The 26,149-nt window shown below is 51.2% G+C and overlaps 2 protein-coding genes and 1 pseudogene across 4 annotated transcripts in view; 2 read left to right on the top strand and 1 right to left on the bottom strand.

Annotated features, from left to right (window-relative positions):
• Positions 1-245: 245 nt before the first annotated feature.
• On the top strand, positions 246-2,904 carry LOC148005120 (histone-binding protein RBBP4 pseudogene; annotated as a pseudogene). The gene has a single exon (XR_015623529.1). The product of XR_015623529.1 is annotated as a histone-binding protein RBBP4 pseudogene (transcript).
• An 8,060-nt stretch (positions 2,905-10,964) lies between these two features.
• Positions 10,965-22,677, top strand: Garem2 (GRB2 associated regulator of MAPK1 subtype 2). Its single transcript, NM_001191874.1, has 6 exons — positions 10,965-11,076; positions 13,961-14,101; positions 18,570-18,700; positions 19,207-20,268; positions 21,007-21,176; positions 21,632-22,677. The coding sequence occupies exons 1-6, from the start codon at positions 10,965-10,967 to the stop codon at positions 22,653-22,655; spliced, it is 2,640 nt and encodes an 879-aa protein (NP_001178803.1). The 3' UTR covers positions 22,656-22,677.
• Positions 22,678-24,928: 2,251 nt separating this feature from the next.
• Hadha (hydroxyacyl-CoA dehydrogenase trifunctional multienzyme complex subunit alpha) overlaps positions 24,929-26,149 on the bottom strand; it is a 39,848-nt gene continuing 38,627 nt past the window's right edge. Inside the window, exons 19-20 of one of the 2 annotated variants that reach the window (NM_130826.2) lie at positions 25,551-25,696; positions 25,120-25,468 (exon numbers count right to left, since the gene is read on the bottom strand). In NM_130826.2, coding sequence (NP_570839.2) covers positions 25,323-25,468; positions 25,551-25,696 — 292 coding nt within the window. In that variant the 3' untranslated portion in view covers positions 25,120-25,322. Of the gene's footprint in view, positions 25,469-25,550; positions 25,697-26,149 lie in introns of both variants that reach the window. The other variant, XM_087552201.1, reaches the window with a different exon arrangement.

Below are 26,149 nucleotides of genomic sequence, written 5' to 3'. Positions count from 1 at the left end.
AGGACCCACATGTGCAGCCTTATATTTAATAAGCTTTATGGCTGGGCCACTCCCAAACTTCCACGTCGCTAACACCTCTCCTCGGATACTCCTGAGTTATTACTTACTAAAATCTATATTTCATCTTTGCTACTCCAGACCCAATGGGGGAGGGGTGCTGGGGCCACGGTTCCCTTGCTCTTACATGATTGGCACTCGCTCTTCCGCAGCTCTCAAGCCTGAATTTGTTCCTTTCCAGGCATTGTAGGTGTTCTTTCTTCTCTCTCAGTCCCCTTGCCCCTGATCCTAAAGTCCCGCCTCTGTCTCCCGGCCCAGCCATTGGCTGCCGACAACTTTATTTACCAATCAGAACCAACTGGGGGGCAGGGACCCTCAGCATCTGACAGGCCGATTCTCATGCAATTTTGGGAACCGAAAAAACATAATGCAAGCATTAGAGCACATCCACAGCATTTCCCCCCTTTTGTTCATTAAAAACACCTTTTTCTCTCAGATACACTATGAACATAGTTCTAACAGTTATGTGAACTGTAAGATTCGCTATACACTAATAACGTCCAGCCTATCAACTTTTAGGTACATTACTCTAACATCTATCCTAACTTAAGGAGTTTATAATTCTATACCTGAATTATGTTTTGGTTTTAACTTGTATTACTGTCTGGAAACTATCCTTTCAAATCTACATAATTTTCTTCAATGTTAAACAACTTAAGTTTGGGACTGGAGCTCAGTGGTTAGAAGCACTGACTGCTCTTCCAGAGGTCCTGAGTTCAAATCCCAGCAACCACATGGTGGCTCACAACCATCTGTAATGGGATCAGACGCCCTCTTCTGGTGTGTCTGAAGATAGCTAGAGTGTATTCACATAAATAAAATAAATAAATCTTTAGAAAAAAACAACTTAAGTTTGCTTATTGGGCTATAACTAGTCTTTAACCCCATCAGAGGTCTGAGAATGAATTAAATATTACCTGAATATATGGGAAACACAAAAACATAGCTTCCAAAACACTCCCTGCCCAGCTATTGGCCACCAGAAACTTTATTTACCAATCACAATCAATTGAGGGCAGGGACTCTCAGCGTCTCACATACGGATTTTTGTGCAGTTTTGGGAACCCAAATGACAGAATGCAAGCTTTAGACCACATTCACAACAGGTTCCCCTGGGGTCCACAACCTCCACAGAGGTCGGCTGTTGGCCAGGTTTACCAGCTGTTTTGTTTGATTGAAACAAGGTCTCAGTGTGGACCAAGCTATCTTCGACTTCTTGATTGGCCTGCCTCGGCTGACATTACATGTGTATACCATCACACGCTCTCTGCATAAAGAAAGTAAAAAACAAAGGGGTTTTCTTTTTCCTTTTTTGTTTGTTTTCTTTCTGTTTTTCTAGACAGGATTTCTCTGTGTAGTCCTAGAACTCGCTCTGTAGACCTGGCTGTCCTGGAACTCGGAGATCAGCTTGCCTCTGCCTCTGGAGTGCTGGGATTAAAGGCACACGCCCTGACTGCTAGGCTTGCAAAGATGTTCTTACGATTAGCTAGCGTTTCACGGTGGTTCTGAGCTGAGTTTTGGTATACTCATGAGGCTAGAACTATGAGGGAAGGCCCGTAGCCTCCCACCCCTCCTGCAACGCACGACCCGGGGATTCCCCAACCCCTCCTGGCTCTCCTGCCGCCATGGCTAGCAAGGAAGCAGCCTTTGATGATGTTGTGGAAGAACATGTAATCAACGAGGAGTACAAAATATGGCAGAAGAAGAAGAAGAAGAAGAAGAAGAAGAAGAAGAAGAAGAAGAAGAAGACCCCTTTTCTTTATGATTTAGTGATGACCCAAGCCTTGGAGTGGCCCCATCTAACTGTCCAGTGGCTTCCAGATGTGACCAGGCCCTAAGGGAAAGATTTCAGCATTCATCGGCTTGTCCTGGGAACACATACATCGGATGAATAAAACCATCCCTAATGATGATGATCAGTTTGATACAACGCATTTTGACAGTGAGAAGGGAGAATTTGGGGGTTTAGGTTCTGTCAGTGGGAAAATTGAAATAGAAACAAGATCAACCACGAAAGAGAAGGAAACAGGGCCCGGTACATGACTTAGAACCCTTGCATCATTGCCACGACGACTCCATCCGGTGATGTTCTTGTTTTTGACTACACAAAGCACCCTTCTAAACCAGACCCTTCTGGGGAGTCACCGTGGACATCCGAAGGAAGGTTATGGGTTTTCTGGGACTCCAAATCTCAGAGGCTACTTACTTAGTGCTTCAGATGATCATATCGTCTGCCTGTGGGACATCAGTGCATTTCCAAAGAAGGAAAAGTGGTGGACGCAAAAGTCATCTTTGCAGGGCATACAGCAGTAGTAGAGGACGTTTCCTGGCATCTGCTCCACGAGTCTCTGTTCGGGAGAGTTGCTTATGGGTCAGGAACGAATACTTCCAAGCCACTCCCTCCATTGATGCTCACACAGCTGAAGTGAATTGCTTATCTTTCAATCCTTAAAGTGAGTTCATTCTTGCCACAGGATCAGCTGACAAGACCGTTGCCTTGTGGGGTCTGAGAAATCTGAACCTCAAGTTGCATTCCTTTGAATCGCAATAAGGATGAAGTATTCCAAGTTCAGTGGTCACCTCACAATGAGACTATCTTAGCTTCCAGTGGTACTGACCGTCGGCTGAATGTCTGGGAAGAGACAATCCCCAGAAGAAGCAGAGGATGGCCCACCAGAGTTGTTTATTCCTGGTGGTCACACTGCCAAGATATCTGACTTCTCCTGGAATCCCAATGAACCTTGGGTGATTTGTTCTGTATCAGAAGACAATACCATCCAAGTGTGGCAGATAGCAGAGAACATTTATAATGACGAAGACCCTGAAGGAATGATATGTCTGCACTGATTTTAAAGATTTATTTATTTTTTTCATGTATGCGAGTACACTGTCACTGTCTTCAGACACACCAGAAGAGGGCATCGGATCCCATTACAGATGGTTGTGAGCCACCATGTGGTTGCTGGGAATTGAACTCAGGTCCTTTGGAAGAGCAGTCGGTGCTCTTAACCACTGAGCCATCTCTCCGGCCCTGCATTGATTTTAGACTCTCCTTGTTTTCCTCTGAACCCTGAGATGGATTTATCACTGGTTTGAGACACAGCCCACCAACAATGGTGTTAGCCCAATCCATGGTGTTTTCTAAATCTTAACTGGGGGGGCTTAATTCAACAAAGCCTCATTGGTGGCTCCAATTGTGGCCGGAGAGCTGAACAAAGTCTTTTTTGTTGTGTGTGGTTTTTTCCTTCCTTCCTTCCTCTCTTCCTTCCTTCCTTCTTTTTCTTTCTTCCTGGTTTTTTTTTTTTTTAAACTTGGAACCACCAAGTTGTAAAGATGTATGTTTTTTACCTGGCAGTTGTACCACTAGTGAACTGTCATGTTGAGAAAGAGCAAATTGCTAGTTTGTATTTGTTTTTAAGATTAAATTAAGGGGTTGGGGATTTAGCTCAGTGGTAGAGCGCTTGCCTAGCAAGCGCAAGGCCCTGGGTTCGGTCCCCAGCTCTGAAAAAAAAAAGAAAAAGAAAGAAAAGAAAGAAAGAAAAGAAAAAAAAAGATTAAATTAATCCTTGATAAAAGTTTTGTAGGGTTAGTCTTTGACCATTATAGTTTGACACCATTACCAGCAGGCCTGTTGCTCTCCATGACTAACTGTGTAAGTGCCTATTATATATATATATATATATATATATATATATATATATATAGTACATGCGTGTGTGTGTGTGTGTGTGTGTGTGTGTGTGTGTGTGTGTGTGTGTAATCAAGCACAACTTACCAAGAAGACATCCCAGCTGTTCAGTCACTATGTCACTATAGAGGTGACTGAGGAGGGATTTTCTAGTTCTGGAAACTTCTAGGTTAGACTAGAGCAGGACATCCAGTGTTGGTAGCTCCTGACTTCTGCCCTTGCTGCCAGATTCCCCCAGCTTGACAGTGGGAGGCACTGTGACAACTTTTTAAAGAAAATCTTTGCCTTTATTTCATGCGCATTGGTGTTTTGCCTGCATGTATGACTGTGTGAGAGTGTAAGGTCTTGGAGTTGCAGACAGTTGTGAGCTGCCATGCGGGTGCTGGGATTTTAACTTGGATCCTCTGGGAGAGCAGTCAGTGCCCTTAACTGCTGAGCCATCTCTCCAGCCCCCAGCACCCAGCAGGCAGAAAGGATGAGTTAGTTGGTAATTTGTCTGATTATATTTGTCTGTTACAGGTTTTGTTGTTTTACGTTGAAAAGAATTCTATTCTTCCCTTTTGATTCCCACTCCTGATTTAAAAGACTCTCCAGGATGTTGCTGACCTTACCATATCAAGTCAGGAATGTGAGCTGTTATTTGGGTGCTGGGAACCAAACTGGGGTTCTCTGAAAGAGCAGCAAGTGAACTTAACCAGGTAACCATCTCCAGCAACAATATATGCTCGAGCTCCTTTAAAAAATAATTTATTTTCATTTTATGTGCATTGGTACCTACCTGTATGTCTGTGAAGATGCTAGTTACAGACAGTTGTGAGCTGCCATGTGGGTACTGGGAATTGAACCCAGGTCCTCTGGAGGAAAATTCAGTGCTTCTAGCCACTGAGCATCTCTCTAGCCCCCTATTATTGATAGTTTAAATTTTAATTCTTTTTATTTTTTTGTAATCCAGGGCCTTGAACTTCTGATTCCTCTGCTTCTAACTCCCGAGTGCTGGCTTTACAGGTCTGTGCCACCACACCCGGTTTTGTGAGGTGCAAGGAATCGAACTCAGAGCCTCCTGTATGCTGGGCAGGCACTCTGTCAACTGAGCTACACTCCTAGCCCCAGTTATATATATTTATCTAACTATCTATTTATATTCTGATTTCAAATGAATGTTTATTGGGTGTGTAGCAAGAAAAGGTTAAATAAGAAGGCAAGTACTGGCCAGACAGCAGGACAGAAAGATGCCAAGACACCATCACCAGCCCCCCTTTCCATTTTAAAGAAGTACAACACTGGTGGAGGCTCACAGCTTTATTTTTTTTTTAAATATTTATTATATACACTGTAGCTATCTTCAGACACATCAGAAGAGGGCATCAGATCTCATTACAGATGGTTGTGAGCCATCATGTGGTTGCTGGGATTTGAACTCAAGACCTCTGGAAGAGCAGTTAGTGCTCTTAACCACTGAGCCATCTCTCCAGCCCAGCTCATGGCTTTGATCCCAGCACTCAGGAGGCAGAGGCGGGAGGATCTTTGAGTTTGAGACCAGCCTGGTCTACAGAGGGAGTTCCAGGACAGCCAGGGTTACACAGGGAAATCCTGTCTCAAAACAACAAAACCAAAAAAGTCCAACTCTGCAATTAACACATACATTTAAGTATATGTTTGTATATGTACATATAATGTACTTATAAGCTACACATATTATACATATATATGCATATTATGAATACATACAATAATATATATAACACACACATATATGGGGGCTGCCTGTATATATCTGTGTACAACATGCATGCATGCCTGGTGCCAAGATCAGAAGAGTTGAGTCCTCTAGAGTTGCAGTTCAGACAGTGTGGACTGCCAGGTGGGCGCTGGGAATAGAAACCAGGTCCTCTGGAAAAATAGCCAGTGCTCTTAACCACTGAGCCATCTCTCCAGCCCCAAGCTTTTGGAGTCTTAAGGAGTCATCATCTAGCACAAGGTGGTCTAGATCCTCAGATGTTTTTCCTAGCAGTTTTGTAATCTCGCGCGTTACGTTACTCCCGAGGTGGAGTCACCTAAGACACTGAGATGAACGACCTGTGCAGGACCCTGCTCCTTCAAGGGAAGGGAACCTGAGTGGTCAGAAGCCCGTTGACTCCTCATTTCAGCAGAACAACTTGAACACAGCCTCCTGCTATCCTAACAGACAGAGCCCCTCCCCCTGTAAACATTGACTCAGTGCAGCCTGTGGCAGTTCCTTCTTCCTTAATGCCCTCTTGTCATGCTCCTGTCCAACTAAAATCACCCTATAAGACCCCAGATTCCCCTTTTCGGTGCAGTACTCCCTTGTCTTGGAGACTATGAATTCCTGCTTTAAACAAAACCTTTACTTTTCTGCCTCAACATGGCTCCGTTGGGTTCATTCTCTTGTGAAACCTTCAGCCATCCCTGAAACCAGCCTTGGAAGGAGAGAAGTAACTCTTAAAAGCTGTCCTCTGACCTCCATATGCTTGCTGTGGCTTGCTGCGGCTTGCATGCACACAGACAGAGGCACGAATGCACACATGCATGCACAAAGAAAGCTGGGCATGATAATACATGCTATAATTCCAGTGTTTGAGAAGGTGAGGCAGCAGGGGTTGGGAAACCACTCTTGAATATGAGCTATGCAGGGAGAAACTGCCTTTAAAAATAAAGTGATTTCAGGACTCAATTAAAATAACCTTACTAGTCAAGTGTGGTCTTATGACATATTTCTGGCTGTCCTGGAACTTGCTATGTAGATCAGGCTGGCTTCAAACTCACCATGATCCACCTTGCCTCCCAAGTACTGGAATTAAAGGCATGCACCCCAACACCAAGCCCAACCAATGTCTTAAACACTTAACAGGTCAGGAGTCAGGAAGATCTGGATTTCAAGGTAATCCTGAGTTACATAATGAGTTTGAGGCTAGTCTGGGCTACAAAGTCCCTATCTCAAAAGGAAAGTCATACATGTATTATTATGAAACATGTTAATCACACTATTGTTAAGCTTATTTAGAATGGAAACATTGTACTTGGAGTTGGAGAGCCGGCTCAATGGTTAAGTGCGCTTCTTTTCCTCCAGAGGATCCGAACTTGATTTTCGGTGTCCAAGCTGGGTACTTCCTAACTGCAGCTCAGAGAGAGGGTCTGAGACCTTCTAGCCTCTAAGACACCTTGTAACATGCACATAAATGAAAATAAAAATAAATCTTTTTTTTCTTTTTTTCGGAGCTGGGGACTGAACCCAGGGCCTTGCGCTTGCTAGGCAAGTGCTCTACCACTGAGCTAAATCCCCAACCCCAAAAATAAATCTTTAAAAAGATAATAAAAAAACCAAAAAAACAAAAACCAAAAACCAACCAACCAACCAAACAAACAAACAAACAAAACCCAAAAAAACCCAGGGGCTGGAGAGATGGCTCAGTGGTTAAAAGCACTGACTGCCCTTCTAGAGGTCCTGAGTTCAATTCCCAGCAACCCCATGGTGGCTCACAACCATCTGTAATGAGATCTGATGCCCTCTTCTGGTGTGTCTGAAGACAACTACAGTGTGTTCATATACATAAAATAAATAAATCTTTCTATAAAAACCAGACACATTGAAAGAAAATAGTACCTCAGATGCTGCAGTGATAACTGACTTTAATCCCAGTATACTGAGGCAGGAGGATCATGAATTCAAGACCAGTCTGGAGTACATAGCAAGACTCTGTCTCAGAAACCCTTCCTGCCCCTAAAAATGCCCAAATGACAAATAACTCAATTATATCAGGCTTCCAGCTGACTGATTTGTTCAGCTCTATTGACCAAAACTCTTGTCTGACTTCCCGAAACGAGTATTTCATGATTTTGTTTTTTATTTGTTAATTAGAATCTACAGGTAAGGATTTCTTGTGACTCTTAACATTCCCTTCACTCTGATTTCTTTGTTTGTTTGTTTGCTTGCTTGCTTGTTTCTCTCTTTCCTTCCTTCCTTCTTTCTTTCTTTCTTTCTTTCTTTCTTTCAACAATGTCTTTATGGCTTTTTCTGAATTACATAGATCAGGCTGGCCTCTAACACTCAGAGATCTCATTGCCTCTGCCTTCCGAGTGCTGAAGTTGAGTGCATTGCCACGTCCAGCTTACATTTCCTTTTTTTTTTTCTTTTAAAAAGATACACATATTTAACTCGAGTACGTTGTCGTTGTTTTCAGACACACCAGAAGAGGGCATCAGATCTTGTTACAGATGGTTGCGAGCCACCATGTAGCTGCTGGGAATTGAACTCAGAAACTCTAGGAAGAGCAGCCAGGCCTCCTGGCTGCTGAGCCACTGCCGCAACCCCTCTATTTCTTTAAGGATGGGGATGGTGTTTAGAATGTAGAGCGCTTGCTTAGAAACTTGTAAAGACCTGGGTCTAATGCCCAACACCACATAAAACTGGGCCTGGTGCTGCACACTTACAGGCCACACACTGAGATGGATGTAGGCGGATCAGAAATTTAAGGCAATTCTTGCTACATCCTGGGCCATGTGAGACCCTTCCTCAAAAATTCAAGGCAATCCTCAGCTACCTAGCAAGTTCCTGGTCAGCCTGGGCTACACAGTGTTGTAGCTGAATGGTGTATAGCAATGAGCCTTCCAGCACCCAGAGTGTGAATTCCAAATGACTTTTCCTACTTAAAAGGACCAGGTGTCACTGGAACCATGGCTGGAAATTATAACGTGCACTGGGAATTTCTGAGTGGTCCGAGTGCTGAGGACCATGCATGAGACTACTGCCACAGATATGATAGCTACTTCCAGGGTTTGACAGCCAGGAGACTGTATTGCCCTACACACCTGCTGTCTGGAGTTGGGCTTATGCTTGCTACCCTGGCCTTTACTCTATAAACTGTCATATTGTGTTGCGTGACAAAACTTTTCCTGAGAATATGTGTGTGAGGAGACACACATATCTACTCACCTCAGGGAGCCCATGACAGACCGAACTACAGTTACCACTAAAGTTAAGTTTGGTGAACCATGAATTTTATTAGGAATGTGGGCAAGGAACATGGAGCAGAAATTATTCAAAGACAGCTTCATCACCAAAGCCCATCCCAGCATGGTTGACAGCTTACAAAGCTGGAAATCTGGAACACATTGCACAGCCTCTGGGCAGTTCATCACGTTAGAGAGAGTCCTTCCAAAGTGGCTCAGTTGGTCTAAACCTCTTCGAAACAGCTCAGTTGGCTTCTGCTTTTTCGAGGTAGCTGATCTAGTCTCAGAGTCTTCTTTTGTTGCATGGCTTTGGAGTTGGGCCTAATGAATCTGATCGGTTTCAGGGACTTCCTGAGGCTCCTTTAGTTTACCTTCTCTCTGAGGATAGAATTTTCAACTTCAGAGGAACACAACATGAGGTCACACTATTCAAGAGAGACCCTCTGCCCTATCAGGTGGGAAAGTAAACTTTCATTCACTCATCTCTTTCAGGGTTCCATCCTCCATCTGCCTTCACCCCCATTAAATACAGAATCTTTAACAGATGTTTTAGGTTTTTTTTTTAAAGATGTATTTATTTATTATATATAACTACACTGTAGCTGGCTTCAGGCACACAGATGGTTATGAGCCACCATGTGGTTGCTGGGATTTGAACTCAGAACCTCTGGAACACCAAGTCAGTGCTCTTAACCACTGAGCCATCTCTCCAGCCCGATGTCTTAGTTTTTAAAGTTACATTAATTTTTACATTAGTTTAAAGGTCTAGAGAGATGGCTTAGCACTTGCTCTTGAAGGAGATCTGGAGGCATTCCCTGTGCCCATTTGGTGTTACCTGGGAAATGGGGGCTTGGAGGGGAAGGCTTTCAACTGGCTTAATGGGCAGAAGGCTTTCCCGAATGGCTGCAGGTGAAGGTGGTGACTGCAGCCAGATGTGCACAGGAAGTGCCCACAGGTTTTGCTTCCATACAGTGTATGATCTCAGAAGCCTATGGTCCCAGCTGCTTGGGGCACTGAGGCAGAAGGATTGGAAATTCAAGGGCTTGGCTATGCTAGAGAGGAAGTTCAAGGTCAGCCTGGGCAGCTTCTTGAGCCTTGTCTGAAGACTGAAAATGAGAGAAGGGCTGGGGATACCCCAGTGGTAGAGCAGTTGCTTGTCATGCGACAGGCCCTGGGTATGGAAAAGAAAAGGAAAAACCGCTCCTGACTCCATGGCTCAAGCCTGACCCGTAGGCCAATCTAGACTACACACAGAGAGACCCTAGTTTTAAACAGACAAAAGCAGAAAAGGTGCTATCCGCTGCCATTTCCTTTGGGGTTCAGGTCCGTCAGATGAAAGGGTTTGTGTGTACCCGTGTGGAAGTCTCCTGAGGGCATGGAGGGCTTTAGAGGACCAGACTAGGGACCAAGGTCCTTCTCCGAAGGCACTCATCCATGACCGGCCTACATCTGCAGAGGGCGCCGCAGGCACACTGGAGCGAAGTGAGCCTCCAGCCCGGTGCGAGACCAAGGCCAGCAAAGCTCTGGGAAAGGCTTCTTCTCCTCTAAAGGAACTCCAGGGCCTCAGTCAGCAGTGGATGAAAGTTGATGGAGAGAACAGAAAAGAAAGAGCCCATTAAAAAAAAAATGAGTTGTGCCACTGACTCCAATCGTTCAGGTGCTTGAACCTGTTTCACCATCTACAGAACTGACTGGGGTGGGAATGGGGGTGGAGGTTGGGTTGGGGTCGGGTTGGGGGAGCGTGGGTTTGGAAAGTGCTTTTACAAGATTCCGAGACAACTTAGATTCACACTCCAAGTGCCACCCGCCCTTTTTGCTCCTCCCCAGTCAGAGCATCCCGGCAAACGAGCATCGCCTCCGGCTTGGAGTAGCGGACGTGAGCAACGCAGCGGTCCTGGGTCCAGACTCCGTTAGGCCTTGGCACGAAGGGATAACCTAGGACACCGGGCCAGAACCCCATCGGACCCCGTTCTCCTTTCCCCTACCCATCTCCACCACAAGCGCCCTGTCGCCAGCCGTCACCTGGGCGCTCCAGGGGCGCGGGCCCGGCGGGCGGGGCGCGGGGCGGGGATGGGGGTGGGGGCCGGCGCCCCGTGGGAGGAGGCTGGCCACGTGACTCTCGAGGCTCTGCTGGGCTGCCAGGCGGGGAGCGCCGCTACGACCCAGGAGGAGGTGGCGGGCGCGCAGCCCGAGCTGCGCGGGACTGGCCGTCGGGGTCCCGGGACGGCGGACCCCGGGGAGCGCCCATGCCATGGAGAAGCTGGCGGCCGGGCTTGCCGGGCTGCGCTGGAGCATGGGCGCTTTCCCGCTGGACCTCATCGTCAGCCGCTGTCGCCTGCCCACGCTCGCCTGCCTCGGGCCAGGTACCGGGTGTCCAGAGGGGAGACGGGGGCGGAGGACGCGAACAGTCGGGGCCTCGCTCCGTTGGAGCCCACAGGACTGCTAGGCGCATTCGGTCCCTACCTTCTCTGTCCCCAGAGATGGGAGCCTTGCTTGTCTCCTGGGGCGGCTCCTGGGACAACTGGAGCCCCTGAATCCGGGGGCCGCTTCTTGGGCCCCACCGACCCCCCTCCCCCAACACACACACAGGGTTAGAAATTGGGCGCAGGGTTACAACAAACTTTTCAGTCCTCTTTGGAGCCAGTAATGCTGGCTGAGTCTGTGGGCCACTCTGTCAGTGCACCCCGCTTTCCCAGCGTCTGTCGGCCCCTGCCCGGGCCGCACCCCCTTGGTCCCTTTGTCTCCAGCCTCTCACCTTCATCCAGCTGCAGCCCTTGGACCATGATAAGTCTTTCCCTACCATCCTCGCTAGTCCCTTTTTGAGACCTTTCCTGAACCGTCCTTTGACATCCTGAGGTCCTTTGGCATCGGGCAGACTACCCTCTGGAGAGGCCTGAGTGAGCGGGCCCGGCCACCAGGCACCCCCCCTCTCCATCTCAGCACAGGACCCCGGCGCTCCCCCGTCTCCCCTCCTATTTCTCCAGCAGGCCCCCTGTGTTTCGATGATGGGACCCTATATGGGAGAGCCTGAAGGCTGCACAGAGCAAGAGGACTGTAGTGTTGGGGGAAAGGGGAGCTGTTTGGCTGGGGGAGGGGCGGGAGCCGGGGCTGGCAGCCAGGCTGGGGGTTTTGTGTGTGAGAAGAATAGGGGTTTGGCCCGCGTTGGCACACTCGCTTCCCTGAATGCTAATGGGACTCCTGTGCTGTCTTCTTCTTGGACTGGCAGCCCCTCCTCAGACCCGCAACAGCAAGAACTGGGCACAGTGAGCACCAGGCGGGCTGAAGCAGGCTCTGTGGGACGTGGGTGTCCGAGTTCTTTAGGTGGAATACCTGGAGTCCAACTCCGGTGGGATCTCACCCACCGCTCAGCGTGCGATCCCAGGACTGCACCTGCAGCTGGACTGTGTCTGCCTGTGAATAGGAAATTCTCCCCTAGGTTCTTCCTGTTCACTTCCCACGCATCTCTTTGACACCCTTTTCTTTGAGTGCTTCTGTATGGCTAGGCCTTCTCTGCTCTTCCCTGACACTTGTGTGTCCCATTCCACTGGGCTGCTGGCTTTTGGGGAGGGCCAAAGAGTATGGGCATTCATTCATAAGTGAATGAATGAATGAATGAATGAATGAGCAATAGTGTGGGATGGCCTAGCTGTCTGTGACAGTGTGGTGTCGACTGCAGTCACCATTAGAGTACGAACGTATGCTTGACAAGGTGTGTCCTTGGAAGTCCCCTCGTGGGTATGCATTCAGGAGGGGCCCCCTTGGTAAGATCTTGAGACTGAGTTGTGCTGCTTGGGTGACAAGCATGTGTCTTGTTGGGTGCAGTTGAACTATTGCTGATGGTGACTCCTGACTATTGGTGTGTACCTACCTGTGTGTGGCTTTGGCCTGCGTCCCTATGGAATAGTGGTGGGTGGAGTTTACTAGGTGAGCCCCAGGAAGAGCTTATAGAACTGGAGAGAACGGAGCTTCCTCTCCTCATGGAGCTTGGAGGAGGAAGGCAAACCTCCCCTGCTTACACTTTAGTGCACACAAATCCTCACACCCAGAATGGGACAATCCCCCCTTGGCCCCCTGAAGACCCTGAATACCCCACCCATTATACACACAACATGGACGTGCTTTATGAAGTTTCTGGTGTTAGAGCAAACCATTTCCCGTTCATTGGGCTGGTAGGAAATTTGTAAGGGGTGTGTGTGTGTGTGTGTGTGTGTGTGTGTGTGTGTTTGTGAGGGGGCTGGGAAGGAGACATCCCCACCCCCACTGTGCCCACCAGCTGCATCCAGGATACGCCCCATCAGTCTCCTGGAAGCTGGGCTGCCCCTCCTGCTCCCCTGGAAACCGTTGCCGGGGATGGAGCCTCTTGGGCCCAGACCCCTCCCAACTTCAGCACCTCTGCCCCTGGGCTGCTTCCCTCAGCCTAGGCTCCCCCTCCCCCACTCTGCTTCCCTAAATCCAGTGCGTGTGCAACCCCAACTTTAAGAAATAGCTTCTCTAGGGCGGGGTTTCCAGTGTCAGGGTGAGGTTCCCTATCCTTGGAGGTCCTGTGAATTCGAGACTCTATGGCAGTGGGAAGACAGGAAAAATGTTTCTCTGAGAGATCCAGGAGTAGGCTCCCATAAGCCCCGCCATCCCCAGCTGACAGTGACTTTAAGAGCCCTCGTAGCCAGGGACTGATCTCTTCTAGTTCTTTCCTTTGCCACAACAAGGCCTTCCTTGCCTAGGCTTGGCACTGACTTGGCAGGGTCCCACAGAAGTGCATTTACCGTGTTCTCAGGCCTGACTCCTGTCAAGAGCAGTGGCTCTTTTACTCCACCCCAGCCTGGTGTCCCCCTCCTCCATGTCCCTACACGCCCTCAGCTGTGTGCTGCCAACTTGCTTCCTCCAGGTCTCCCGAGGCCTGAGCATGCCTGGAGGGCAGAAGCTGACTGGTCCAGACTCATCCGTTGGGAGTCCCCAGCCTCAGCTTGGGCCAGGATAGCAGACACTCCGGTGAAGTGATGAATGGGAGGCTGAGGATGCTGCAGTTGCTGGGTCCCCATAGGGAGTCTGAGCTCTGAGGCTCAGGCCAGACTCACCACACAGCTAACAGCCCACTGCTCCACCCGTGTTGCTGACCAGTACAGGGGTCACAGGACACAATCCCCAGGCAGGGGCTCACTGAGGGGGGGGGTCTCACCCAGTCTTTTTTTTTTCTTCCTCTCTTGACTTTCTTCTTTCCTTCTTCCCGTCTGTTCCTTTCTCTCCCAGGGGAGTATGCTGAGGGTGTCAGTGAACGAGATATCCTGCTGATCCACTCCTGCCGCCAGTGGACCACAGTGACCGCCCATACCCTGGAGGAGGGCCACTACGTCATTGGACCCAAGATTGACATCCCCCTGCAGTACCCAGGTGTGCCCAGCTAGGGCCGGATGGCTTAAGATCTCTGAGCATGGGGAGGCAGGAGGAGCTGGGACCAAGGGTGCAGGGGGGTATGATTAGGGGAAGCCTCTGATGACCACCTTTCCTTGGAGCTTCAGGATTGAGCTAGAACATGCTAGGGGTAAGTGGCTAGAGGTTACGGTTAGGGTTAGGCTTTAGGAGTGTCCGTATCATTTGTAGAGCCCTGTTTCTGAAGAGGTGACGCTCAGGCTTATAGACTTTTGATTCTTTGTATTTTAGAGACAGGTTCTTGTCAGGTAGCTAAGGCTGGCTTTGTGAACAATGCTGAAGGGTTAGATTTCTAAAGAATGTGCTAACTGCTTTTATGTGTTTTGTATTATTATTTTTTTTAATTTGTAGTACTGAGGTTAAAACTAAGGCCTCATTTCTGCCAGACAAGTGCTCTACCTCTAACGTATATCCCCTGTCCCTTCTCTACCACTTCATTTTATTTTTTATTAGATTTTTATTCATTCTTTGTGTGTGTGTGTGTGTGTGTGTGTGTGTGTGTGTGTGTGTGTAAGTCAGGGAACAACTTGCAGATTTTCGCCTTCTACCATGTGGGGCAAGGAACCAAACCCAGGTCTCCCGGCTTGGCTATACACACCTTCATGAGCCATTTCGGCCATCCTCTATTTTGAGGCATGGTCTCGATCAGTTGCCTAGGTTTGCTGTGTAGCCCAGGCAGGACTTGAACTTGTGATCCTTCTGCCTCAGCCTCTTGAGTGGGTGGAGTTACAGATCTGCCACCAGACTTGACTGTGTGTTTTAGGTAAGGCTTTGTTTGAAGAAAGGGTCTACTGAGAGTGTAGCACCTCAGTTTTGCAGGTAAAGAAACCAAGGGCCCCAGGACAGCATGGCCTGCTAAGGGTCATAGGACCACTTAGAGAAGTCACCACGGGCCAGAGCTCAGGTATCATAACCACTGGATTCTGCTTACTGCACTATGCCAGCACCACAGACGGTTGTCCCCAAGGTATGAGTCCAGTGCCATCCCAGAAAAGTCTCCATGCAAGCCTAGGGCAGCTACTGTTCCAGAGCCTTGGGTGGGGGTTGGCCATTATCAATTTGTTCTCACTAATCAGCTCCCTTTAGTGGAGAGCGAGGCTCCGATTCTGCGCTTTCCTCTACTGTACAGCTCTCTGCCCCGTCTGCAACAGGGGTTGCATGTGACCTCTGGAGCTGGGAAGGCCACAGTCTTTCCCTGGCCTTGCCACTGCTCTCTCTGGCCTGGGCCTCTTTTGAGTCAAGGCTTAAACCTTGCCCCAGGTTTGAGCTCTTTATAACACACTTGGTAGGGCTGGCCTCTGAACTTGCAATACTCTAGGGAAGAGCTGGCCCGCCATCAGGCTGCCTTGAGGCTTCTTCTGTCCTAGGCTGCGAGCTAGAATCTACCTGAGAATCTAGCATTGGTTCAGGTAGAGCTCTTTACCTTCTTGACTAAAACCCTCCAGTGGTTTGTGAAAAGCCTTCACAGTGGTACCAGTTGGGTTTTATCTTTACCACCAAAGTCATGGAGTTCCCAGAACACTATGAATGGAAGACAGGAAGCCCTCAGTCCTTTATCCCCTCCATTTTGATGTCTCCTTAGTGAGCATGAGAGGTGGGGACGGGACAGTGATGTGGCAGCTGGCCGGCAGAGCCTGCGGCCCCTGCTCCCTCTTCCGCTGGGGGCCTCACTTCGTGGGAGTGGAGAGGGGGGCTGGGCCTCCGAGGAGGCTCAGAGTGCAGGCTCCACGCTGAGCCCTCCCAATGAATTAATAATGGCACTGGCCGGGACCGGCTGTGGCCAGTGGGGGAGGGGTGGGACTGGGGGCACTGCCACTGCTGCTGCCTGCGGTCTCCAGGCTGCAGGAGTCAGGGTGACTTGGTGTCTTGAGAAATCTGGGCCAGTGCTGCCTGAGGATCCAAACACCTTCCCCAAACCACCGGATATTTCCAGAGCCTTGGCCTACCCCCCTCCCCAGCCCTTGTCAGGTGCGCCCCTCCGCTCAACTCCAATGTGAGTCATGTAGTATGGATCCAGTTTACATATGGGAAAACCACAAAGTCCAGACAGCAAACGATTTCACATGCTGCTTGGTGGCAGAACTGAGACTCGGGCACATCCGCGTCTGAAGTCTATGCTCTTTCCACCTAACGGTGCAATGCAGAACCGAACGGGATTTTGTGCAAACTAGACGGCAGCATCTGAATCATTACCGCTGATCTTTACTGAGAGCTCGCCTGCGAGAGGTTGGTTCTGAGAGGTGCTTCGGGCTGGAAAGGACTGTGCAAATGTGGGACAGTCCTCAGATCCTTTAGTAGACTTTGCCCTTACACCGACGTTGGGGGGCGGGGGGTGGGCAGGAGAGGAAGCTGCAGGGCAGAGAAGGCTTCTAGAGGCCAATACACGACTCCCGAGAGGTCTCCCTTCCTTCCTCCCCCCAGAAATGACCCGGCTGGGCGGCTGAGGGGGGCGGTGCTGGATACCATGGTTACATCGATCTTTTCTGCCACATCCTCTCAGGATCCAACCCTGACTGGGCTCCAAATCTCGCCACAGGGGGCAGCAGGCATTTCTCTACGTCTGGCAGCTCGAGGTTGAGGGGTGGGGGTTCACGTGTGGAAGAGGAGGAGCCTGAAGTGGGTTAGAGAGTGTCAGCGTCCTCCGGACTCCTGCGCCTTGACTCTGGACCCTCCTTTTCTCCCTGATGCCTTGGGCTGTGGCCCTTCTTCCCTTTAGGGTCTGGGAGTTTGGGCTGGATCCGGACCCTTACTCCGGTTCGCTCCAGGGCACCTTCACTGTCCTCTCTGCTCTTTCTTAGCTCCACCCTCTCCTTGGTGCTGGATGTTGATGGTTCAGGCCCTGTGTCAGGCAGCAGAGGTTTCTTAGGTTCCCTCTGCCTCTGGTTGGACTTTGGGTGGGAGCCCTCTTCATTGTGTGTTTATACTATGAGCAATGTGGGCTTTTAGGGGGTCATGGGTCCCCAAAGGGTTAAGGTCTTCTTTTCCAGTTCCCTAATGCATGTGCCCCACAGCTGCACTGTGCTTCAGTCTGTTGCTCTTTCTTTCCCACATATACGTGGCACTACCTTATGCACCAACAATTGGCACTACCCCATGAGGCTCTTTGCTGGTCTTCTAGGATCGGCCTCCACCATGTTCCTCTGGGTTCCCAGTGTGGGACAGTCTGCCATCCCCTCTGTGACCAGTAGGCCATGTGTGTCGCTCTCATTCCTGTGTGCCGCTCCCTGGCTCTTCTCCAGGATTTGTTACTGGATTGCTTGCCTGAGTCTTGCCAGAGCCCAGCTTTGATCACTACATTTTCTTGTTCAAACTCCTCCAGAGGGCTTCATCCACTTTCTTTCCTGGTTTTATTGGTTGTGTGTGCACACAGGAGCATGGGAATGTGACATTCTTGCAAGTATGTATGTCAAAATGTGTGTGGGCATATGTGTGTGCAGGCGCACTTTGTGAAGAGCCCCAAGATTGACATCAGGTGCCCTCCTTGGTTGCTCCCCACTTTGTATTCTGAGGCACAGTCTCTTCCTGAGCCCGCAGCTCCTTCCTTCTGCTGGTCTGGTTAGTCTGCTTGCTCTGAGGATTTCCTGTCTCTACTTCCTTTGAGCTGGGATTACAGGCATTTGCCCACCTAGTTTTCCACGTGGGTGCTGGAGAGCTGGACTCTGGTCCTCATATTTGTACAAGAAATACTTGGCCTGCTGAACCATGCCCCCAACTTCCTCTCATTTCTTACAGAATAAAATATCCATTCTGTAAAATCCCTTTCATTTGAAGGGTGCAACTTCGCAATCCCCACACACTGTGCCAGGCCGGTCTCTTCTTTTGCAGGTCTTTTCTCACAGCTGGTCACCTGCTGTCTTCAGACACACCAGAAGAGGGCATCAGGTCCCATTACAGATGGTTGTGAGCCACCACGTGGTTGCTGGGATTTGAACTCAGGAGCTCTGGGAGAGCACCCTGTTCTCCTAACTGCCTCAGCCATCCCTCCAGCTGGCCCGAATTTCTTAGGAGCAGACTTTACAGAACTGTCCAGTCTGACGGGACTTTGGTAGTGACTGATTCAACAGTGGGTATGCCACAAATGGGAGCAGACTATGGTGAGGGAACACAGAAGAACTAGAGAAACCATGTCTTCTCTCCATCATCTTCTGCTAGTCCTCACAAATCCTCGGCTTTTCCATCTCTGTGAGGGCAGAGGGGTTCCTAGCCTGTCTTTAAGCTCATCACAAAAGTGAATATGGTTGATGAGGTGACATAGACAATTCACACGATGTTTATATTATACCTTAGTTACTTGCCTTGTGCCCACCTGAATTACAGAGGGACTGGATGGGTTTGGGATAGCAATCAGTAGGGGGCCTGGTGTTCCTAGAATTCAGACCTGGCCCCTAGCAGGCAGGCCCTACCCCAACTGCCCGTGTTCCCTGTGCAGGCAAATTCAAGCTCCTGGAGCAGGCTCGGGATGTGCGGGAGCCGGTGAGATACTTCAGCAGTGTGGAGGAGGTGGCCAGTGTCTTCCCTGACCGAATCTTTGTGATGGAAGCCATCACCTTCAGTGTCAAGGTTAGTCCTTCTAGCACGGGGTAGAAGCTTCCCAAGCTTCCCTTTCCCTAGGTTGCTCATAGGATCCAGGAGGGAGAGTGGCTTCTGATCACCATTTGGTACAGGCAGGCCATTTGGGGAAAGCCTATTCACTAACTCAGTGGACTGAAGCATTTTCTAGGAGATGTGGTGAAGCAGGAATGGTGTGTGGAGGGGTCATGACCTGATGTAGTCTTGAGTGAGTGAGGTATTGTTTCACGCAAATGGTCAAGAGGGCTTAATAAAATCTGTCATGACTGAGCACTTTCAAAGGATATCTCTATGCTCATAATATCATCCGAGGAAACTAAGGAGCTAAGGAAAATGTTAAAGTCTCAGATTCCCTCCAGTCCCAGTCCAGTGCTCTTGCTTTGATGTCAGCGACAGTTGAAGAGGAAAGGACTGGAGAGCTAGGGGAGCTTGGAACTGGTGTGTGACTTTCCTTGAGACCCTAGCTAGGGCCTCATCTTGTCTCTGGGATTTCCCAGGTGGTGTCAGGCGAGTTCAGCGAGGACAGCGAGGTGTACAACTTCACACTGCACGCAGGCGACGAGCTCACTCTCATGGGTCAGGCCGAGATTCTGTGCGCCAAGACAACCAAAGAGCGCTCGCGCTTCACCACGCTCCTGCGCAAGTTGGGCCGTGCAGGGGCCTTGGCTGGAATCGGCGGTCCCGGGAGTATGGGGGCCACAGGAGGTGGCGGCGGGGCCGCCAGGCCCGTCAGAGGCAAGATGCCCTGTCTCATCTGCATGAACCACCGCACCAACGAGAGCCTGAGCCTGCCCTTCCAATGCCAGGGCCGCTTTAGCACGCGCAGCCCTCTGGAGCTACAAATGCAGGAGGGCGAGCACACGGTGCGCGCCATCATCGAGCGCGTGAGGCTTCCGGTGAACGTGCTGGTACCCAGCCGGCCGCCGCGCAACCCTTACGACCTACACCCTGTGCGGGAGGGCCACTGCTATAAGCTGGTCAGCATCATCTCCAAGACCGTGGTGCTGGGGCTGGCGCTGCGCCGTGAGGGTCCGGCGCCACTGCACTTCCTGCTGCTCACCGACACGCCGCGCTTCACTCTGCCGCAGGGTCTGCTGGCCGGGGACCCGCGCGTCGAGCGCCTGGTGCGCGACAGCGCCTCCTACTGTCGCGAGCGCTTCGATCCGGACGAGTACTCCACTGCTGTGCGCGAGGCGCCCGCGGAGCTCGCGGACGATTGCGCCAGTCCGCGCCGTGCGCGCCTCTGCCTGCCCGCGCCGCGTGTTCCCGGGTCTGTCCGTGTGCCTGGACCGCCGGGTCGCCTGGGTCCTGCCCTGCCAGCACCGAGCGACAGCGACCAGGAGTACGTGAGCCCTGATTGGGCGGGTGCGCCCGAGCCCGCGGCCGCGTGCGCCGAGATCCCCTACGAGGAGCTGTGGGTGCACCAAGGCCCCGAAAGCCTCGCCGACGCCCGTGCACGGCCGCTGACAGGGCCGGATCTCATCTCTTTTGGGACCGTGGGGCCCCCACAGCATGAACCAGAGGCACCACCGCCTCCTGTCCCCCCCAAATCTGAGGCGGTGAGTGAGCTCTGCTCAGTCCTTGTAAGAACTTAGGCAGCTTTTAGAGGGACACGGAGGCTCGGAGCTCCTGGGGAGTGATAGGATGGCTAGAGCCAACGGGGAAGAAGGGGAAAGATCAGGGAACACGCACAAGGCACAGAGAATTGAGGCTGAGCTGGAAACAGGGATACCCAAAGCTCCACAAAGTCCTCCATGATGGAAAAGTTCCGAGGTGTAGTAAATGTAGGAGATGCGAGTGATTTCAAGCAATCCCAGGACTCCTGGGGAGTTAAAACCACATTATAGGCTCTGATAGGTTTGTTCTGCGCTGATATTTAACGGTTCCCCACTTATTTGTCCATAGGACACTTCCCTCATCAATCACACCTTTTAACACACTCTTTGGGGAAACTTAATTTGTAAGGACAGGATCCAGGTAGCAGACCCTGTTCCTCCTTTTGATCCCTCTTGGCGTACCCTTTTCCTTGAAGAAGGAATATAGAAGGAATATCGCTATTGCGCCCCATCCCCCGGTCCTCCAATCTACTAACGTTCACAATGAATTTACGATGAAATAGGGGAGTGTTGTGGACCGAGTCTGAGGGACAAAATAGGCTGGAAATAGACTAGAGGTGTCTAGTCAGGGCAGCCTCCATTCTGGGTGGGACAAGGTCTCAGGCCCAGGTCCACCTGCTTGAGAAGTGAGGTAAGGCAGGCCAACTGCCCAGTGAGGCAGTCATGGTCTTCTGTCTGCAGGTGAAGGAAGAGTGCCGCCTGCTTCACGCCCCGCCTGTGCCTCCTAGGGGTGGCAGCAGCTGCAGTAGGCTCACAGGCAGCCCTCCAGTGCCGCCCCGCTTCCCCAAGCTGCAGTCTGTCCACTCACCGAGCTCCAGTCTCTCGTACTATTCCTCTGGCCTGCAGGATGGGTGAGTCTCTGGCATCATCCCGATGCGTGGGATCATGGTGGATGATCACTCCCTGCACTGGGGCTCTGCTGCAGAGAAGCAACCATCCTTTTCTTTACGATTTACTGATTTTATTTTATGTGTATGAATGTTTTGTCTGCATGTATGTAAGGAGGCCGGAAGAGGTCTTCAGGTGTCCTGGAACTGGAGTTATGAATGGTTGTGAGTTACCATTTGGGTGTTGGGAACCTGACCAGGGTCCTCAGGAAATCAACAAGTGCTCTTAACCACTGAGTCCTGTCTTTAGCCTTGAGGCTCCAATTTTCCAATTTGTACTTTTTCAGTTTAATTTCCCCTGCGTGTTCTGACATGACTTGGGGACTTAGGGATAGTTTCCTGCTTTGGGGTCCCGTGAGTATCACCTCCCATTCTCTCTGCCTTCTGCATACATCCTGTGTGTCTGTCTTTGCTTATAGGGCAGGATCCCGCAGTGGCAGTGGTTCCCCGTCACCGGATGCATACTCTCTCTATTGCTACCCTTGCACCTGGGGAGATTGTAAAGCCAGCGAGTCCTCTAGTCGCCCGCCACCAGGACCCCTACCTTCTACCACCACCCAGCCGCCCAGTCAGGCCTCAAGAGCCCTAGCAGAGCCTTTGAGTGGTCGAACCGCCTCCCTCTTGGGAGCTGACACCCCAGCGGTTAAGAACTACCATAGCTGCCCGCCTCTGTTTAAACCCTCACGTCCCCAGAAGTCCCTTGCTCCCTTTGGTGCACTCAACCCATTCTCTGGGCCTGCCCACCCTTCAGGTGCTCCAGCGGCCTCCTCCTCTGGGTCCACATCCACTTCGGGTGCCCTGGCTACCTCCAGCCCCACACACTCCCCAGGCCCAGGCCCACAGGGCCAAGGTTACTCAGCTGCTCCCTCCTCCTCCTTGTCCTCCTCTGAGTGGCAGGAGCCAGCGCTGGAGCCCCTGGACCCGTTTGAGCTGGGGCAGGCCAGTCCTCCTGAGCTGGAGCTGCTCCGCTGCCAGGAGCCCAGAGCTTCGGGGACACCTGGGTCTGGACATTGCCTTTCCCCACTTGGTCCGCCCAAGGCCTTAGAGCCGGAAGGTTTGGTGCTGAGGCAGGTCCCTGCCTCACTGTCACCAGCTGCCTTGCAGGGGCCCGAGGCAGGAGGAACCCTCCTCTTTCTTACCCAAGGGTGCCTGGAAGGGCCTCCTGGCAGCCCACGGGAGGGCGTCCCAGGTGCCGGAGTCCGGGATGCTTCCTCCTGGCAGCCACCAGCAGACTTATCTGCCCTCTCCGTGGAAGAGGTCTCACGGAGCCTGCGCTTCATCGGGCTCTCAGAGGACGTGGTGAGCTTCTTTGCCCGAGAACGCATTGACGGAAGCATCTTTGTGCAGCTCAGTGAGGACATCTTGGCTGATGACTTTCATCTTACCAAGCTTCAGGTCAAGAAGATCATGCAGTTCATCAAAGGTTGGAGACCCAAGATCTGAACCGTCTGGCCAGCTGCTGCACAGCCTGAACTTTGGGAGCAGAGGCCCTGGGGGGGTGAACTCGGGTCTGCACTCCCAGAGACAGGTCCTTCCTGTAGGGAAAATCTGGGCCAAGATGGAGGCGGCTCTGGAACACGGAGTCTCCCAGGGGAGATACCTCCCAGGGGAACGGTGGCCCCTTGGGGTCAGACCCTGCAGGAGCATGCCTTGCTGTTGAGGAAGGGGTACTGCGCCTCACTCCTGGTGAGGTTTTTAGTGCCAATCCCACAGCAGGGTAAAGGTGGTGTGTGTTGTGTGTCATTGGTGGCTTTGTGCTGGTGGAAGGCCTTTCTCTGCCCCGCTGCAGTCTTACACACACACACACACACACACACACACACACACACACACACACTTCTGAGCTCTGTATGTTCAGGTTAGAGACAAGGGAAGGTGGCTCACCATTCTAAAGCACAGTGTCCCCAAAGTGCCCTCTCTTTCACGCTCTGTGGGCTTTGACCTGCAGTCGTTCTGAAGTTAGGGATGTGACTTCTGTCTGTGAGGTACCTACTTCAAAGGCCCTGGTGAATCAGTTACCAGAGTCCCTACCATCACAAATAGCCTGTTGGTTTCCACAGGGCAGTCTGAGGACCTAGTCTCTGAGGGAGAGGAGCCCTACCAGTCTCCTGCCATCAGCTGTGGCTCTGCTGGACTTTTGGTGTCCTCCTCAGTGTGTCACTGGATAAAAGGCAGTTGAGTGGCTTAGCCAGGAACTTATTCACATGGTTCAGAGCAGCTCTTTGTATCCTCAAGTATGGTGACCTGTTTGACAGCTCGAGGCCTGGCTCATGTACGCACCTCACCCTCACTCTTCTCTAGCACCTCTAACAAGAACCACTCACGTCCTCTGGTGTCAGGGCCCCAGAGGTAGCAGTTTTCTCGTGTGCCTTCCCTGGCCTACCTAGATATTTATTTCTTGTGTTTTATGGATGGTTAAGCCCGGCCCACATCTGTGCCTTTCAGAAGGAAACACAGAACCTTATGCTGTGTTGTTTTCTCACAGTTACTTAATGAAACCTCAAGGAATAAGGAAATAAAGGTTAGACCACAGGGTAGTCCAAGAGTAGGACCCTGGGTGTTGGCTGATTCTTTCTGTGAGGCCATCAGGATCAAGGGCGTGTCTCTAAGCAGGGAAGGGCTCTGGAATGGTACGGGTGGCCTACTCTTACATCTCTGGATACACACGGGGTATCACTGTGTATCCTGTCCTCACTGGGGCCTGTAAAACCCACCCTCCTGCAAGAATCTTTTTCTTTTCTGAGACAGGGATTGAACTCCCAGAGAAGCACCTTCCTCTGCCTCTGTGCTGGGATTAAAGGTGTTAGCCACCACTGGGCTGCTCGAAGAATTTTTATCAGAGCTCATACCCTCGTGCTTGTAGGGAAGACCCAGACGTCAGAGCTCAGTGCCACTGGAGTCTGGCGTAACTGAGGCTCTGCCAGTTCCCGAGACACCCTTAGTCAGCTGCACAGCAGATACCCGGGCTTGGCCTTGGTGCATGCAACCAATTCTTTGCCTTCCAGCCATCTGAAAATGCATTTGAGATGACCAACTTTAGGGTTGGTCTTCCTAGCAATGAACTGCAAGTGTTGCCAGAGGTGAGCTCCTGTCTGCCTGTCCCAGTGGGACAGAGCAGTCAGCAGTGCTGGAAGGGACCTGAATTGGTTCCATACCTACCCAGTGACTCAGTGGGACTCAGTGAGGAGTCCAGCATTATACGGCAAGGCCCTGCTTCTCCCAGAGTGTGAGAACTCTGCCATGAGGGATGGGGTGGGACAAACAGGCCACACAAGTGAGGTGAGCTGACTGAGGACATCCATCTTCCTCAGTTTTGCAGGATTCTGAAACAGGCGGCCAGTGTTCCATCCTCTGCATAGCTCTCTCCCACAGGCGTCCTCAGAGGCCAGGGCGAGGCATGCCAAGAAGAACGTGTACAACAGCACAGTGAGGACATGGTTTGGTGAGAGAAGTATCTTTTGCATCCTGGTACACCATGCCCCTACTGTTCCCTCACTCCCTGACCAGGGCTGCAACTGTGCCACGGGCCGCCCAGCCAAGGCACTTAGGCGGTCAGGCTTAAAGCATGAGCATAGAAAGTCTGTTTTCTGACATTACAATCCCTGTCTAAAGCAGCTGCCTCACCATCTCCCAACACATTTATGCTCAGAGCACAGGGCTTTATTACTGATGGGGGTGCTCAAACACAAGGGCAGGCAGAGGAAAACAGACCAGGCTGGCAGAGGCCGACAGTCTGGATTTTAATGTTATCCTGTGTTTGGCTTGGTGCGAAAATGCCCTCGGCACCCCAGGCCCCACTGGCCTCCCGGAAGGCACAGGCAGCAGGTGTTCTGGGTTACTCTAGGCTGCTGATCGGGGTCTCAGGCAGGGCTTGCAAAAGAAGCACAGTGGGGCTCACCCCCCAACATGAAGTACAAACATTTAATTCACAGTCAGACTTCACCAGGAGGAAGAGCGGGACAGGGCTGAAGGCACTATCATGGAGGAGCAAATCCAAGGCTAGCCTCGGTCTTTCTCCTGCTTCCTGATAATTTAGACAGCGCGGCTGAGAAGCAGCACTGCCGGGTCTGGGTTAGTACGTGGGTGGAGGGGCAGGGCGGGACGGCCTGCTCACTGGTAGAACTTCTTGCTAGAGTTGTTAGCAAGGTCGCGGAGTAGCTGACACGGGGTAAACTGTGTCCCATAGGCAGACTCATACTTCCGGAGCCGGTCCACTACCTTCTGAGCACCATACAGATCCACAAAGCGGAAGGGCCCTGAGTAGAGACAAGACTTTAGTGAAAGAGACAGTAACCTGCACAAGGACAAAGGAAGGCAACTTCCAGTGGGCACACTGACCTCCGAGACAAGGGGGAAAGCCAAGCCCAAAGACTGCTCCGATGTCTCCCTCTTCAGGCGTGGCTAGGATCCCTTCCTGTAGGCACAGGACTGCCTCATTCACAAACCTTGTTATCACACGGTACTGGATGTCTTCATCAGAGGAGCTAAGGAGGAGAAGGGAGCAGGAAGGAGAATTTAGCTAGAAAAAGAAAGGGAGGAACTGGGGTACAGCATATGGGGTGTGGGTGAGGCCAGTGGCCAGGGTGAACCATGCCATCCTGAAAGATGAGAGTCCTTTCCATTGAGTAAGGGGGTGCTACTTTCCCTAACTGGTGTGAACTGGGCATCCAAAGCAGGGCCTAGCACAGGAGAGACGTCTGCCCCTTCTGAGGAGTCAGCAACAGCAGCGCGTTCCCAAAGGAAACAAACAGGAAGGAGGGTGCAGGCACCCCCACAACCCACCTCGCAGGCAAGGCAGGAGCAGGCAGGGTGTCCCCAGGCTTGGCCCACTCTCACCTGGAACTGAAACTGGGTTATGTGTGGAAGTTCAGCTGTGCAGAGTTTGCTTTGCCAGCTTTGGGTCATAAACAGAATAGGAAAGGGGCCGAGGGGCTTTG

This window comes from Rattus norvegicus, chromosome 6, assembly GCF_021556685.1.
Source record: "Rattus norvegicus strain SHRSP/BbbUtx chromosome 6, alternate assembly SHRSP_T2T, whole genome shotgun sequence".
In the NCBI taxonomy this organism is placed as follows: Eukaryota; Metazoa; Chordata; class Mammalia; order Rodentia; family Muridae; genus Rattus; species Rattus norvegicus.
The sequence above is the reverse complement of the archived record's forward strand: the minus strand, read 5'-3'. Positions and strand labels throughout refer to the sequence as shown.

Bases quoted from the DNA above. Each gene is read 5' to 3' on its own strand.
- Garem2 (NM_001191874.1), top strand. From the start codon at position 10,965: ATGGAGAAGCTGGCGGCCGGGCTTGCCGGGCTGCGCTGGAGCATGGGC. The intron at 20,269-21,006 runs GTGAGTGAGCTC...TTCTGTCTGCAG, and splicing joins TCCCCCCCAAATCTGAGGCG to GTGAAGGAAGAGTGCCGCCT. The intron at 21,177-21,631 runs GTGAGTCTCTGG...CTTTGCTTATAG, and splicing joins TCCTCTGGCCTGCAGGATGG to GGCAGGATCCCGCAGTGGCA.